Source organism: Octopus sinensis, linkage group LG7 (genome assembly GCF_006345805.1).
Source record: "Octopus sinensis linkage group LG7, ASM634580v1, whole genome shotgun sequence".
Classification (NCBI taxonomy): Eukaryota; Metazoa; Mollusca; class Cephalopoda; order Octopoda; family Octopodidae; genus Octopus; species Octopus sinensis.
Window position 1 is genome coordinate 91,948,216 of NC_043003.1, and position 15,826 is coordinate 91,964,041.

Here is a 15,826-nt window from a genome sequence, read left to right on the forward strand (position 1 = left end):
CTCTCACCTTACACATACTTCTTTCTGCTCTCCTCTTTCTACCTCCTGTTTTGTTTTTTTTTGTTTTTACATCTTTCTTTCTATCCTCTTTCATTCCTATCGCTCACATTTTTCATTTTTCTGTCCATTTTTGCCTTTGTCATCTATTCCTCTTCCTATATCCTCCTCCTCCTGTATCCTCCTCCTCCCGTATCCTCCTCTTCCAATATCCTCCTCTTCCTCCCCACCACTTCACCTTCTCTACCTTCCATCTTCCTCTTCCTCCCCACCACTTCCCCTCCTCCTCTTCCTCATATCCTCCTCCTCCTCCCAACTTCCATACACCAACCTCTTCAATTATATTGCCAAGCTATTCATATTTTCTCCTCCTATCCCTTTCTCTTTCCCTTACTACTGGAAACTTCTTTATAATTTTCTACTATTGCAATGAACTGCATGGAGACTAGTTCTTTGTAACTGGAAAGAAACAGATGTTAAAATTCTGGAAACTCTTCTTTCAAAATCTCATTATCAGAGGTTATCATGCACACAACGCACATATGCCTCACACCACACAGTGCTTCTAATGGATTATTCTTTTGATTCAGTCTTTTTCTTACCATGTCTATTTTGTGCATTGTGCCATCATCCTCTTCCTCATCAATGATAATACAATCATTGTCTTTTGATTAACCTTGTTACTGTGAAAAGCAGATTTGTCCATTCAAAATTTCATTAATCTTGCATATACCAATCTATCTTTATGTGAAGAACATCATATTTGAAGCTATTTTTTATTGAGGGTAACCTGGCTTGCAGAAGATACCAATTATATTTTTAGTAGATATTTAACATTGTCACTGGAAATACCATGAAATTTAATTTTGCAATTAATATAGTTGTTATTAGCTCAGAAATGAAGTGTACAATATAACATCAAAGCATTAAAGCTGTTGTTTCATGTTTACTCTTGAAAGAAAGCTGTTGTGATTCATCTAGTGTGGGTTTTCTGAGGACGGTGTAACATGCTTTGGCTGATATTACTACAGCTATGATGACCACTGTACCACTTACCTCCACATTAATGTATAGTCTGTATTGAAAATTTAGATTTTAAGTCCTCTTCTTCATCTCCAAATTAACATTCAGTTATAGAAATATTTAGATATTTACTTTATTTGAAAATTTTCATTGGTATACAATATTTTCCTTTAAGCATTATAATCCTGGTTATCTTCAGAGTTGTTCTGATCTCAAATCAACTTTTTATTCTGCTTATTACATTAGATTCTCTACAAAATAATTAATTGGTCTTCTAGATCATATAAAGATGACTTCACATTAATTAAACTTATGATAAAATGTTGTACTTGTGGATCTAATGTAATGATCAATAAACTCAAACTGAAAGTTAAAGTTCAAACATGATTAATTGAGATATTCTTGTGTTTTGGAAACATAGCAGATAAGTGTCCCTTTCATTTATAACAATGATCTAGGACTTAAAAAATTATGTATATGGAAAACAGGGTACCTGACAACCACAGATAGTAACACCATTAGAAATGTTCTAAATAGCGCATTATGATAATTGTAGTAGCGGGTTACTATAATTATTTCAATGATAAAAAATATAGTGACTGGTTATGAGCAGTGACTTAGTGGTTTAATTTAAGGTGAAATAATGTTACTTCTGATTGGTAATTTCTTTTCAAAAAACAAAACAAATTGTTCAAAGAGTAAAATAAACACAATTCCAGAAAAATTTAATATTAATTAGATGGGCCCAATTGGACTATAATTAGATTATAATGTGACGGGCCAAAATTGGATAGGTTGTAATAAAAGGGAGTGTAATTGGATGGACTTATAATTATATAGGCTTTAATTAGATGGACTGTAAGTAAGGTGAACCATAGTTATACAAGCCATAATTAAACGGGCTAAAATTAGGCCATAATTGGATGGATTATAACAAGACAGGCCATAATTAGATGGGCTATAATTAGGCATGCCATAGACATGTTATAATAAAATAGACCATAATTAGGCTATAATTAGGCAGGCCATAATTAGACAGGCTTAAATTAGATGGTCCATAGTTGTGCCAAAAGTTGGGCCATAATCAGTTGAACTGTAGGTAGATGTACTAAAATTATATAGGCTATAATCTGATAGACTATAATTTATATAAGTACGAATATTATAAAGTTCTGGATAAGCTTCCAAATGTTTACGTCTGTACCATAGATTCTCGTTTGAGTCATTTTCACTTAACTCTTTGTGTGATTATTTCTGGTAATTAGTCAACAATATCCTAGAAAGAAATAATGCCCTTGGCGCATTAAATATTTATGGATCTCCAGTTAGCCTGTTTTTTTTCCCTTTTTTTGTATCATATTGTACATCTAATTGTAGTTTCTTTAATACTTTGAGGTGGGATAGATGGTAGGAATAAGAGCTATGAAACCAAGATATCTCATGTATCCATTCTCATCATTCTTACTGAAAGATATGTTTTCTACTGCAAAAAGAGTGGTTTTTATTGATTGTATTCTTTCTTTTAACAGGTAATATGAAAGTTATTAAGACTTTTTTTAAAAACTTTTTTGAGTGTGTGTAATGCTGAAAACTGGGTTTCTGCATGAAGATTAACAAATCTAATTATTATTATCCCAATACTTGTTTCTCATTTCGTCCATTCTTCCAATTTTATAAACTTTTCAATTAATTTCCTTGCTAAATATACTGTTTGTTTTCAAATGCCTTTTTTTTATTATGAAATGTTTCATTCTAATGGCTTATTTGATTTTGAATAATTTTCTTGTTAAATTCAGTGTTTGATTTTAAATGCCTTTTATTGAAATTAATTTCAGTTTTTTATTTTAAAAGTTTTCATTAAAAATTGATTGCTGTTTTTAATTACATCTCTCACTTTCATTTCTTTCACTGAATGAAAGGAGACAAGTTGTTAAATTGTCTTGCTTTATCAATTTGTTCACAGTACTTCATTTACAGTTATTGAGTTATGATTTAGTTATTTTACACTTTAGAAGTTATATACTTTCATTCTCTCCGTTTGTGATCTCTACCCACCCACATTCTAAGTTCTACTGTTTCCATTCGCGTATATTCTTCACGTATGTTGAGGGTCCACACAGACATCTTACTACTATTTTTATATCTTTGTAGTTCTATCCTGATTGTTCACCCTCCCCTCTTCTAAAAAGTGAGTTGACATGTAGCTCCTCTACTGCAAGAAACTTGCTCTGCTCTGGTTCCTCCTCCCTTAGTTAAATTCTCCCCCCCTCCTTGCATGAATCTACCTCCCTTGATGTTTATAGTCTTGCAAGCTATGTGGTGACCTCACTAGTACTGGTGCAATGAAAATAGCACCTGGTACATGCTGTAAAGTGTATGATGTTGGGAAGGGTATCCAGATATAGAAACTTGAGCAAAGCAGATTTTGGAGTATGATGCAGTCCTTAGACCTGTCAGATCCTGTCAAATCATCCAACCCATGCCAAGATGGAACATGGACATTAAATGATGATGATATTTATCAGATGTTATGTTGTATTGGAACCTATTTTAAAGTTTTCCACCTGATAGATATGTCTTCTCTTAATAAGATACAAATCTGCCACAAGTCTTTTGTAGGAAACAAAATGCCAATTATTGATATTGTATTGAACTAATCACTCATCAACCATGAAATCTGCCAAAGGTGTTTTGTAATGTGCTTAGACTGTACATCTACTTTTACACACCTTAACCTTTTTATTAACATATTTCTGTTGAAATACACTACTTTTGTTTTAATTAATTGTGAAAATATTGAAGAATATAATAAAACAACTTTGTCGTTACTAAGCTGGTGTTTGGATCATGAATTGACATAAAATTTTGATGAGCAGTATTAACTTAGATCAATTTAAAATTGGAAATTTGTACTATAGAACCAGAGGCAATCTCAAGCAGGTTAGTATCAAAAGGGTTAATTTATCAAAATTGTAAGATTGTCTAGTGCTGTTATTTGCAATTGACTTGTATCCTACCCCTAATGTGGAGTGGTGGGATCCACCCTGTCATAATTGACACCATGAAACAAGAATTAAGTAAAAGTCCCTTCTGGCTACTGGAAGTATTAAGTTATATAGATTGCATATCATGGATTTTGCTTACAGCAGGATTATAACTTAACACCTCAAGCTAATAAATCTCTTCTACATAGATATGTAGAATATAAATCTCTTCTACATATTTAGTTTGGTGCACTGAGCCATTGGAGATTTTGTGTGTGTGTGTGTGTGTGGGCAGAGAGCATAGATAGAGAGTAACTCTCTCCTCCTCCTCTATCTCATTCAGTTTAGTGCAACTTGCCTCTAGCACATGTAAATCCAAACATCCTGCTTTAGAGATACAAGATCAATCATAATATTCTTTACTTTACAAAACCAACTCCTCCTCATTCTCCTCTTAGCTTAACATCTAGGCTGTATAGGTAAAACTGTAATAGTTGACAAAAACTGCTTCCCTCCAAGGAAGGTTATTTTTGTGTTTATTTATTAATTCATTTATGTTATATATTAATGTTTTATTATTTTTGTTTTGTTTGATTTAAAAAAAAAATTTTAATTCATCTAAACTTTTTCTGGTTTCATTTGAAGCATGACGGTGCGCTTTTGTTCATGGTTTCCATCTTTTTGGAACAACTGCCATTTCATTTATATGATTTTTTCTTTTTTTTAATATATATGTGTGTGTGTGAAGTATTATTACTGTTAAAAACAGTAATAACGAGGTGGCTAGCAAAACTTCTACCTAAACAGGTATAAAATATTTAAAGAAAAGAAGGGTAAAGATATCTTTAATCTTTTAGCAAGCGGTATTTTTACCCTTCTTTTCTTTATATATATATATATATATATATATATATATATATATATATATATATATATATATATATATATATATATAATATATATATATATATATACATATATTTTTCATGTTACTCATCACTGCTTGGTTTTATTATTTGTTCTTGTTTTACTAAATTGTTCTTTGATTTTTGCAATGGAAGTTACATGGTAATAATAATAAGGTTTAGAGAAACAAAGGATCTGTTCTTTGGTTTTTTTTGTTTTGTTTTTTTTGTATACAAGTACAGAAAGCCTTTTAATATCTGTTATTAAATTTTTTAACTTTTCATCTAGCGCTTGTGAATGTTTGTGCTTCTACTGTAGAGGCACAAGCTTGATGAAAAATTCTTAAAATGTAATAACAAATATTTGAATACTTTCTGCATCTGTATATAAATAAACCAAAGAATAGTTCCTTCATTTTTGATGAGCCTTATCATTATGACCAATAGGTTATTCTGTACACTATCAAAAGTGATTATATGCACACACACACACACATACATAAGCACAAATGCATACATACAATTTTTGTTTCTATTTTAGCAATATTTAGCTTCATCTTGCCTCTTGTTCATGTTCTTGCTTCTTGTTCATTTAATTTATTATTTCTTCCTTCTGCTTCCCTCTTTGTCTTATCTTGAAGAACTTTGATCTGAAATATCTAAAGTACTTAACTTAATAAGTCTGTACTTTTGTATTTTGCATTTTACTATGAGACTGCATTTCTGTCAATGCCTGGCAGAAATATAAGTATTAAGGACTTTACCCAAACAAGAGATATATTAAGTAGTTGATCTATACATGAAAAAAGCTGGCAGTTTTTCTCTTTATCCTCGACAGGTTTGCATCACATTGCAATGAAAGAGTTTATCTTAGTCCTGTGAATTACCGCATAGTTCCAGCAGGGTGTGTGGATCAAACATTTATACAATCATTGACCATTTAATATTGGATTCCTACTATACTCTCTATATTCCCAATCCTTAGTGTTCTAACTGTAAATCATGCTGTATTGCTTTTTGTTTTTCATCTCTACAAGGGTGGTCAAATATATCGCTAATGTACTGGGGTCAATTCAGCTAATGATTTCTTTCAAATTAAGCAAGTGGTCCAAGAAAGAAACCAATTTTGAACTAATGTAAAGTGTAATCCAGTGGAAAGGAAGTAATGGTAAAAAACAAAACAAAACAATAAGAGAAATAATTAGGAATTTCTCTTGATTTGCACAAATCAACAGGGATGTTTGCTTATAACACCAGACTTAGTTATCAATTTATCAGGTTTCCAATAGGTTCCATATATTTCCAAAATGAGATTTTCTTATTGGTTCAGGTTTATGAACTCTACCATTCTATAGCAATAAACCGTCTATTGTGACCCTTCTCTGCACTTTACATCTTTACCATCATTTATTGCTTTGATTCGAAGTTTCTCTTTGATTGAATTTTCTAAACTGATGTCACATCTATGCCAGCTGTGCATGCCTGCTGCAGCTTTCTGTATACCATATTTTTCTTGTTATTGCTTAAATGATGTTAGTGCATATGCAAAGAATTACATAATAGCTTAGAAAGTACAACAGTGCTAAAATATTGCTTTCAGATGCTCCTCCACGCCCACCACTGCCAAGTGATGCCTGTCCTCCAAGACCTCCACCTCCAGAGACTGATGACGAGGATGAATCTGCTTTCCCAGTGCCACAAGTCAATCAACCAATCATGGTAAGTAGATCAATGATATGTAAGTTGTGAGTAATTGAATGTTGCATCATCATTAATCAATTGACTGATAAAGTCTGCTGGTGGATTTCACACAAGGTGACTGCATGTCATTAGTTGGGCGTCACAGAAGTTGATGTTTGTTTAATTGGCAACCACAGTAGAAATGTATGTTAGCCATTATAGAGATGTGATGCATTAGACATCATGCTGGATATGATATGGTTGTTAGATTCTGCTTTGTGAACATGATGTGTATGCTGTACATCTCATGGCTGACATCATTTGTGAATTTTAACCACAGAGCTGACATCATTTGTGAGAGTCAACCTCATAACTGGCGTAATGCCTGAGTGTCCAACATGCAACTGAATCTACATGTGACTATCCATGGTTGACATTATACGTTAGAAGACAGACACTACACAGTTGAGATGAAGTAGCATGCACACCGTACAGCTGATACAGTTTGTTAGTTGCCACAAATAGGGAATAGCATAAAGGTAACAGTTTTAGTCAAAAGACCACTTTACTTAGTATGTTAGTGGGTACCACACAGTTGAGATTGATTGGAACAGCACAATTCATTATAGGTATTTTATTTAATTCACTACTTGGATAACATAGTATTTATTAGTGAATACTACACAGTGGTAGGTGTCTGTTGGCACCACACACATGACACTTATTTCATTGGGACGCATGTCTTTATGAAACAGTGGAATACTTTGTGTTAGCAGACATTCCATGAATGAAACAATATGCTGGCTGCACAACAGTGTGGAATAGAGGAATGTTAATCAGTGCCAGACAAATATCATAATAGTCTGTTTAGTTCAGTCACCATTTATTCTTTCATATCAATCTTCCATTTCGTAAAGAGAGGCGGCAGGAGTGGCTGTGTGGTAAGTAGCTTGCTTACGAACCACATGGTTCCGGGTTCAGTCCCACTGCATGGCACCTTGGGCAAGTGTCTTCTACTATAGCCTCGGAGTGGATTTGGTAGACGGAAACTGAAAGAAGCCCGTTGTATATATATGTATGTGTGTGAGTATATGTTTGTGTGTCTGTGTTTGTCCCCCCCAACATCTCTTGACAACTGATGCTGGTGTGCTTATGTTCCTGTAACTTAGCAGTTCAGCAAAAGAGACTGATAGAATAAGTACTAGGCTTACAAAGAATAAGCCCTGGGGTCGATTTGCTCAACTAAGGACGGTGCTCCAGCATGGCCACAGTCAAATGACTGAAACAAGTAAAGGAGTAAAGGGCAAAGAGAGTAGGAAAGGTAGTCAACTATGTAAGAGCTGTTATGCATTGAAGAATGGCCGACCTGTGTATGTCATTAGTTTCTATCATTAAATCTAATATTACATTCAATCTGATCATGCATGTCTTTTGCAAATTCCTCCAACATGATCAGGTTCTGGAGCTTAACTTATTTTTTTCTTGATTCTAAAGAGTAGTCGGTCATATATTTGGTCTTAGATTGGCCAAAGAATACCCAGTCAAAATTTATATTTTGCTAGTATTTCTGCTATTGTTTCCTCTATCCATAATAAAGTCTGAGCTTGTAGCCTTCCGTATGAAAATCCAACACCTAAACCACTTTTTTCTTCTCATCACTCTCTGGCTTTAGGATATAAGAGGATTACGTTATAAAATTAATATTCATTTGAACCAAATGACTGGAGTGGGAACAAGATGAATAATAATAATAATAATAATAATAATCCCTTCTACTATAGGCACAAGGCCTGAAATTGGTGGGGAGGGGGATAGTCAATTACATTGACCCCAGTATTCAACTGGTACTTAATTAATCGACCCTGAAAAGATGAAAGGCAATTTTAACCTCAGCAGAATTTGAACTCAGAACATAGCAGCTGACGAAATACTGCTAAGCATTTCACCCAGTATGCTAACAATTCTGCCAGCTCACCGCCTTAATAATAATAATAATAATAATAATAATAGAAATAATAATAATAATAATAATAAGAGCAGTGGAATGGCAAAATTGTTAGAGCATTGGAAATGTAACCAACCAGAACATATGCCTTGCAGCATTTGTTCTGGTTGATTACATTCTGTGTTCAAACCTTGCTGAGGTCAACTTTGCCTTTCATTCTTTTGGTGTCGATAAAATAAAGTACCAGTCAAGTATTGGAGTCAGTGTTATCAACTAGTACTCTTCCTTCAAAATTGTTGGCCTTGTGCCTATAATAGAAAGAATTATCATCATTGTTATTAACGGAGTTTTTTCTCTTATCCCTTACCAGATGGCAGCTCATGACCTACATATGGAAACCAAGCAATGGTCTAGTAAAGACAATGAAATTATTGTAGCTGCAAAGAAAATGGCTCTTCTACTTGCGAAACTCTCCCATCTTGTTAGGTGAGAGATTTATTTGATCAACATTACTTTAAATACTCCATTACTAATGTGATTGTTTTCAGCTGCATCTTTTTAGACTTTGCAGGGCCTCCAGGGACCAGTTGTTATGAGTTGTATGTTTTATAACAACATACAATAAAGATAAAAATGGTTTTAATTTAGATTAAATAATTCGTTCAATCAGCTACTTCCATATCATGGATCTATTCAGCTAGAGTTGACCACAGCAACAAGAAGAAACATCAGGAATCAACATGGTCACTTAACATGCTTGAAAAAGCTGCCTAACTTTCCCCAAATTGTACTCTGTCTTCAAAAACAAACACATTGGATGTGTCCAAGGTTGACTATGTATTGTACCTTTGAGCAAAGCACTTGAAATGATTTTATGTTGCACCAATTCATTCAGATGAAAATGAATTCCAGTGACAGCTGGAAGTAGGTTAACTAGTGCTCATTCAAAGAATTTTCTTGTATTCTCATCTACTGAAATGCCATGGAACCTGGAATAAACTCTGGCTTAATGTGCCTGTAGCATCACATTTTATACTAGTAATTCTGTATAAAAAATCCTCAACCAGTATACTATTAAAACTACTTTATTGTAAATCAGGAAAATTTAATAATTTATTGTTTAAAAAAAACTTTTTTTGTCAATTTCCTAATTTCTTTATCATCATTAAACGTCTGCTTTCCATGCTAGCATGGGTTGGACGATTTGACTGAGGTCTGGCGAACCAGACTCCAATCTGATCTGGCAGAGTTTCTACAGCTGGATGCCCTTCCTAACGCCAACCACTCCGAGAGTGTAGAGGGTGCTTTTACATGCCACTGGCATGAGGACTAGTTTGGTGGTACTGGCAACGGCCACGCCCAGATAGTGCTTTTTACGTGCCACCTGCATAGGAGCCAGTCCAGCGGCACTGGTGACGACCTCGCTCAAATGTTTTACTTGCCACCAGCACAAGTGCTAGTAAGGCAACGCGGTAACGATCACGCTCAAATGGTGTGTTTAACGTGCCATCGGCACGAAGGCCAGCTTGTTGCTCTGGCAACGATCTCACTCATATGGTATTCTTAGCGCTCCACTAGCAATGGATGCCAGTCATTGAGTTTGATTTTGACTTCGATTTCTTTATATAAATTTCTTTATATTTCAGAAAATTATTTTTGTCATATTGTTTACTTTTATGCTTTAAATTGCTTATGTTTTTTGTAATATCTGATATATATTATGATTTTACTATTGTATAAAAATATCACTTATATTAAATTCAATTAATTAGGTCTAACTATTAGTAAAAAAAAACTCTAAATTTAAAAGACAGATCTAGAATTTCTCTTATTGTTCAATACATACCAAGCTGGTACCTCTATTGTCAACCATGTTACCACCATGTTACATAATTGAATTTGTCTTCCATATTCTGTTGAAATTAATGGTGTCTTTTTTTTTTTTAATATCTGTCTGATATCTTTGTATTTCTGTGTTTGTTGGATAAAGATACTGTGAAAACTGTTAGAATGTACGAAAGCTGTGTGTCATGCAGTGTGAAAATTGTGTGTGACACTGTGGCTAGTTTCTATTAGTGAGTTTTTTTCATGTTTTCTTTTCCTGTCCTCTAAGTTGTGTAGTTTGGCTCTGTAGCATCAAAGAATTGTCACTTCAACAATATAGAGAAGAAAATAGCTGAAGGCAATGTGAAACACATGAAACAAGCAAGCAGAACTACAGACACACACACACACTCTGTATCTCTCTCTGTCTCTCTCTTCTTTTTTTCTTTCTCTGTCTATTTATTTCCATTGCAATCTTCAGAAATGTTTTCCTATTCTTGAGGGACTATACTAATAGGCATTATGAAAAGACATACAGCTGTAAGCTGTTGGAGATGTGAATTACTCTGATGATGGTGATGTTTTGTTAAGCTTTATGTCCGTATTTCAACTTTTCCTATGATAATATATTGTTTATTATTAAAAGGTGGCAGAATTAGCATGCCAAGGAATATGCTAGCAGCATTTCTTCCAGCTCTTTATGTTCTGAGTTCAAATCCCACCTAGGTCAACATTGCCTTTCATCCTTTTGGTATCAGTAAAATAAGTATCAGTTGAGAACTTGGGGTGGGGGGCAATATAATTGACTTCCCCTTCTTTCAAAATTTCTAGCCTTGTGCCAATATTAGAAAGGATCATCATCATCATCATCATCATCAACACCACCACCACCATCATCATCATCGTCATTATTATTATAATAATAATAGGATGGGAAGCCAGCAGAATCATTAGTGCATCAGACAAAACGTTTTCTTGTAGCTCTTTACATACTGAACTCAGAACCTGCTGAATTCAGTTTTGTATTTCATCCCTTCAAGGTTGGTAAATCAAAGTAGCAGTCAAGTGCAGGAATTGGTGTAATAACATTGTGTCCTTGAGCTAGACACTTTATTTCACATTGCTCCAGTCCACTCAGCTGGCAAAAATGAATTGTACCAGTGATTCAAAGGGCCAACCTTGTCACATTCTGTGTCATGCTGAATCTTCCTGAGAACTACATTAAGGGTATCCATGTCTGTGGGGTGCTCAGCTGCTTGCATGTTAATTTCAGTAGTAGGCTGTTCTGTTAACTGGATCCCTTGTCATAACCAACAGAGTGCCAGAAGATCTCACCATCAAACATTGTGTGTTCCACGTACATGTATGTGCATTTATGTTTGCATTTATGTTAATTTGTGTATAAACAGACAGAAATCAAAATATATTAATGTGAAAAATGTCTGTGAAAAAAGGAGTGACCTAATTATTGTTTGGTTTCCTTAACTTATTCATTAAAATCCATGATACTGGCTCACTCTGGCCTGGTTGGTCATAGCTGTGCCATATGCAATATGGATAAACAAAAGTAAATCCTTAATTAAATAGCAAACAGCAAAGTTTCTCTTGTCTAGAGTTATGTGTTTTGTGTTTGTGTGTATGCTTTGTTTTCTTATTTTATTTATTTGTTCTTTTATCATTTATATATTTCATTTATAAATCTAAAGCTTAAATAACTTGATTACCTTAAGAAATTTATCAGTATATTATTTGCCCAACATTAAGAAAGAGAGGAAAAGAGTAAAAAAACAAACACAACAAACAAAAAAGGTATATTTCTACTTGAAGCACTAATACCACGACTTGCTACTTGCAGTTGTCAGGAAAATTGCAAATGGATATGGTGTACTGTTCACAAGACGTAAGCTCTTTATGTATGGAAGGTAGTTTGCTTTTGGTGTTGACATTACCAGGAAACTTTCATTTCCTGGGAGAAAAAAAAATTAAATTATGAAAGAAGAAAAAAAAACCCCTACTCGCTCCTGTATTTGGACAAAATTCAATCAACCCCTTTCTTTTGTTAACCCTTATTAAAAAAAAATCTTGTTGATTTTTTTCTTGCTTTTTTTGCTATATAATGAATGGTTTTCGCCCTTTCAACCTTCCCTCATGTTTTTGTTGGATGTGAGGTTTAGAATTATATTTAATTTGGTGTCTTAACATTCTGAATAAAATTCCCTTTGAGTCTGGCTTTACTTTTTGTACATCTAGAGACCATTGGGTGGTGGGGAGAACAAGAAAAGACTTCCAATAATGCTTGTTGTTTAAATCAATTACAGAATTAGGTGGAATTTAATTTCAGTGTCAGATTTATTCTAACAACAACTCAAGTATTCCTTCATTTAGCTTCAGGAGAAGTAGAACCGTAGTTTTCTATTGTTGTTTTTGTTTATTGTTTATTTAGCCCCCCCAGGTCAACTTTGAGCAAACCTGTGATCAAATGCATTCCATGACCCTCCTGTATCTAGGACTACATTATCCTATGTATTTTTCCTGGACATTAGTTTGTACATGATAGGTGTCTTTAGTTCTTTGAAACAGCTTAAACGAATTCAAAAACCCATTACAGCAACTGTTTGAAAACATCACAATGCATTTTCTCATTAGTTCTCCTTCTTTTACTCTGCCAATTAGAAATTCTAATTAATGTCTATTGTAACAGAGGGTGTTGAAATTGTATTGAATATATTAATATTACCCCCACCACATCCTATTACTCTGATTCTTTGTTATTTCATTTTATTTATTTACTTTTTTATGAAGGCTTCCTCACTACCAAAAGCAAACAGTCTTTTCATCTTAAGGCCGCAGGCATGACTGAGCCATTTTCTTCTGTTGAGAACGAAATTTCTTGTTCAAATTCCTTCTCAAATTGCACAAATATTTACACACACATACACATGCATGCACATACTCACATGCAACACACACACACAAGCACACACACACACGTATAAAAGTACACAGAGGTAGAGGCTTGCACAAACATGCAGGAGTATACACATACATGCTCACACTCATGCATGTGCACACTCATACACAAGACACACACATGCCTAAGCATACCAGTCATCAAAGGTGCTTCTAAGTGTTTCCAGCACTATAGTTCTCGGAGATTCGCAACCTGCTAGAAACAACTATCAAATCTTCCTCAGATTTTTTCTACCGTCTCAAAAAAAAAAAGGAAGGACACATTGAACAGTGCATATGTTAGATATTTCAATAGATAGAATGGTCATGGATGGAATATTTTTGGTCACTTGTCTGCTCAGTCAGTAATGACCTGGAGTTCAGCACTGTACATATGTGATCATATACTTAAGTTTACAGATACTTCTAGATGTATAAATGCATATGAACGTTTACATACACTTTTAAAAAAAACATGCATGCATACACACACACACACACATCCATGTAAAAAGTACCCGTAAAGGTACTGAGTAAAAGCACCCAGCTGCCATTGTAAAGTGGTTGGCTTTAGGAGCCTGGGTAAGTCTTCAGCTGGTTAGTTTCTGTCAAACCATCTAGCCCATGCCAGCATGGAAAACGGATGTTAAGTGATGATGAGGATGATGCTACACACACACACACACATGTATATATATATGCTTATATATATATAGATTCAGATGAATATGGTGCTTAAGTTTAAGGCACCAGAATTTTGTGTGGTATTATCCATATAAATTAAATGGAGTGATTATAATCAAAATAAGCAACAAGTATATCCAAGGTAGAGTAGTACAATTGTTTCATAAAATGAAGTAGCATGAAACAATTGTACTACTCTACCTTGGATATACTTGTTGCTTATTTTGATATATCTATATATATATATACACACACACACACACACATATGTATTCGAAATACTCTCACATGCAAAAATTAGTACTGTTAAGTACATACATACATACTTGAAAATAGGCATATATATTCATCAGCATGTACATGTACTGATGATTCCCCTTATCTTGTATAACCACCCATGTATCATATACACCATCACACACATCAACATCTTCCATTAACAGCAGAACCCTATATGTAGTAATAATCACACTTAAGGCATATGTATTCAAACAATTTCAATAGTCTTTAGACACAGTGTAAATTAAACTCAATTCTTAATCCCTAATCACTTTCCTCTCACTTTCTTAATTCCCTCTCATATCCTTTTTTATTTCTACTATCCATCATCATCATCAGCTTTCTTCTATGCTTATATTTTCTTCCTCTCCTCCTCCTCCCTCTCATTTTTTATTATATTTTTCCCTATTTCATTTCAATACTCTCTAATCCTCCTCCTCTTCAGTATCAAAATCTCATTCCAGGCTCCTATTTTCTTCCCCTCCCTCTATTTATCTCACTTTCTTCACTCCAGTTCCATTTCATAACTCTCTCTCTCAATATCAATTCTCATATAACTTTCTTCCATATTTATGTTTCTCTTTCCTATTCTGCCCTCTTCATCTTTTTTCTTCTTTACCTTCCTCTCTTCCACTTGTTTTCTTTGGTTTTTCTCCTGTCTTTCGCCAATTATTACTCCACATGAGCTATTCTTAAATTTTACACTAAACTACATCATCTTACTAGTTCTTTGTACACTACATCTAGCCTTGTCATTACTAACCTACTCTCTACTACACATAGGCATTCTTTACATCCTTTCTTTTAACCTTTATCCTTCTCAACAACATCATGAATGCAGTTCTTGTACTTAAAATATTTATATATAAACATCATTGTAGCACACCAATATTGTTCTGAGATTTTCTTTAACTTTCAATCTCCATTTCACACACAAACAAGTTTCTCCAAACTAGTTTTTAAGCATTTGCTCCAGGCATCATTAGAAACACATTATCTCAAGAATTAATTTACTGTTTTCTTGCTTTCAGCCTTCTCTTTCCAATGGAAGTTCCTAACACCATATCATTTTACACTTAGCTTTTATTTCTTTGTACTCTGCAATTGATACATTTTGAGTCACATCACTTTGGCTCTCATAACATTTTTTACTCTTTGGTATTCTATTCACTTTTGTACATTCAACTAGTCATTCTTATTCTGTCATTTAATTTTAGACCCCCCAGCCCACTTCCAATGATTTAGGTTACATACAACTCTTTGGTCATCATTATGTTTGACCCTTATCACTCTTAGATTCTTACTGAAAGTATTTTGTCAAGCATTCCCCAATTTTACTAATTTCTGGGTCTGATTCTAGTGCTCTGCTTCTATTTTAACTCAGAAAACATAAAGATGTCCTTTAATATATGAATTTATGAAAATAAATGTATTGTGGGTTTGTTGGAAAGCTACTTAATAGCTTTTATACTCCTTAACAGTGGTGCTCCAGCATGACTGCAGTCATGTGACTGAAACACATCATAAAAGAGATAAAAGATATATTATCAAATAGG

At 34.0% G+C, this 15,826-nt stretch overlaps 1 protein-coding gene across 11 annotated transcripts in view; it reads left to right on the top strand.

Annotated features, from left to right (window-relative positions):
- LOC115214348 (vinculin) overlaps positions 1-15,826 on the top strand; it is a 209,816-nt gene that overhangs the window by 177,901 nt on the left and 16,089 nt on the right. For 8 of the 11 annotated variants that reach the window (XM_036504925.1, XM_029783533.2, XM_036504926.1 and 5 more), the window contains 3 exons: positions 6,510-6,628; positions 8,905-9,020; positions 12,214-12,258. In XM_036504925.1, the coding sequence (XP_036360818.1) occupies positions 6,510-6,628; positions 8,905-9,020; positions 12,214-12,258 (280 nt within the window). The remainder of the gene's footprint in view (positions 1-6,509; positions 6,629-8,904; positions 9,021-12,213; positions 12,259-15,826) is intronic. The other 3 variants (XM_036504927.1, XM_029783538.2, XM_036504933.1) reach the window with 1 other exon arrangement.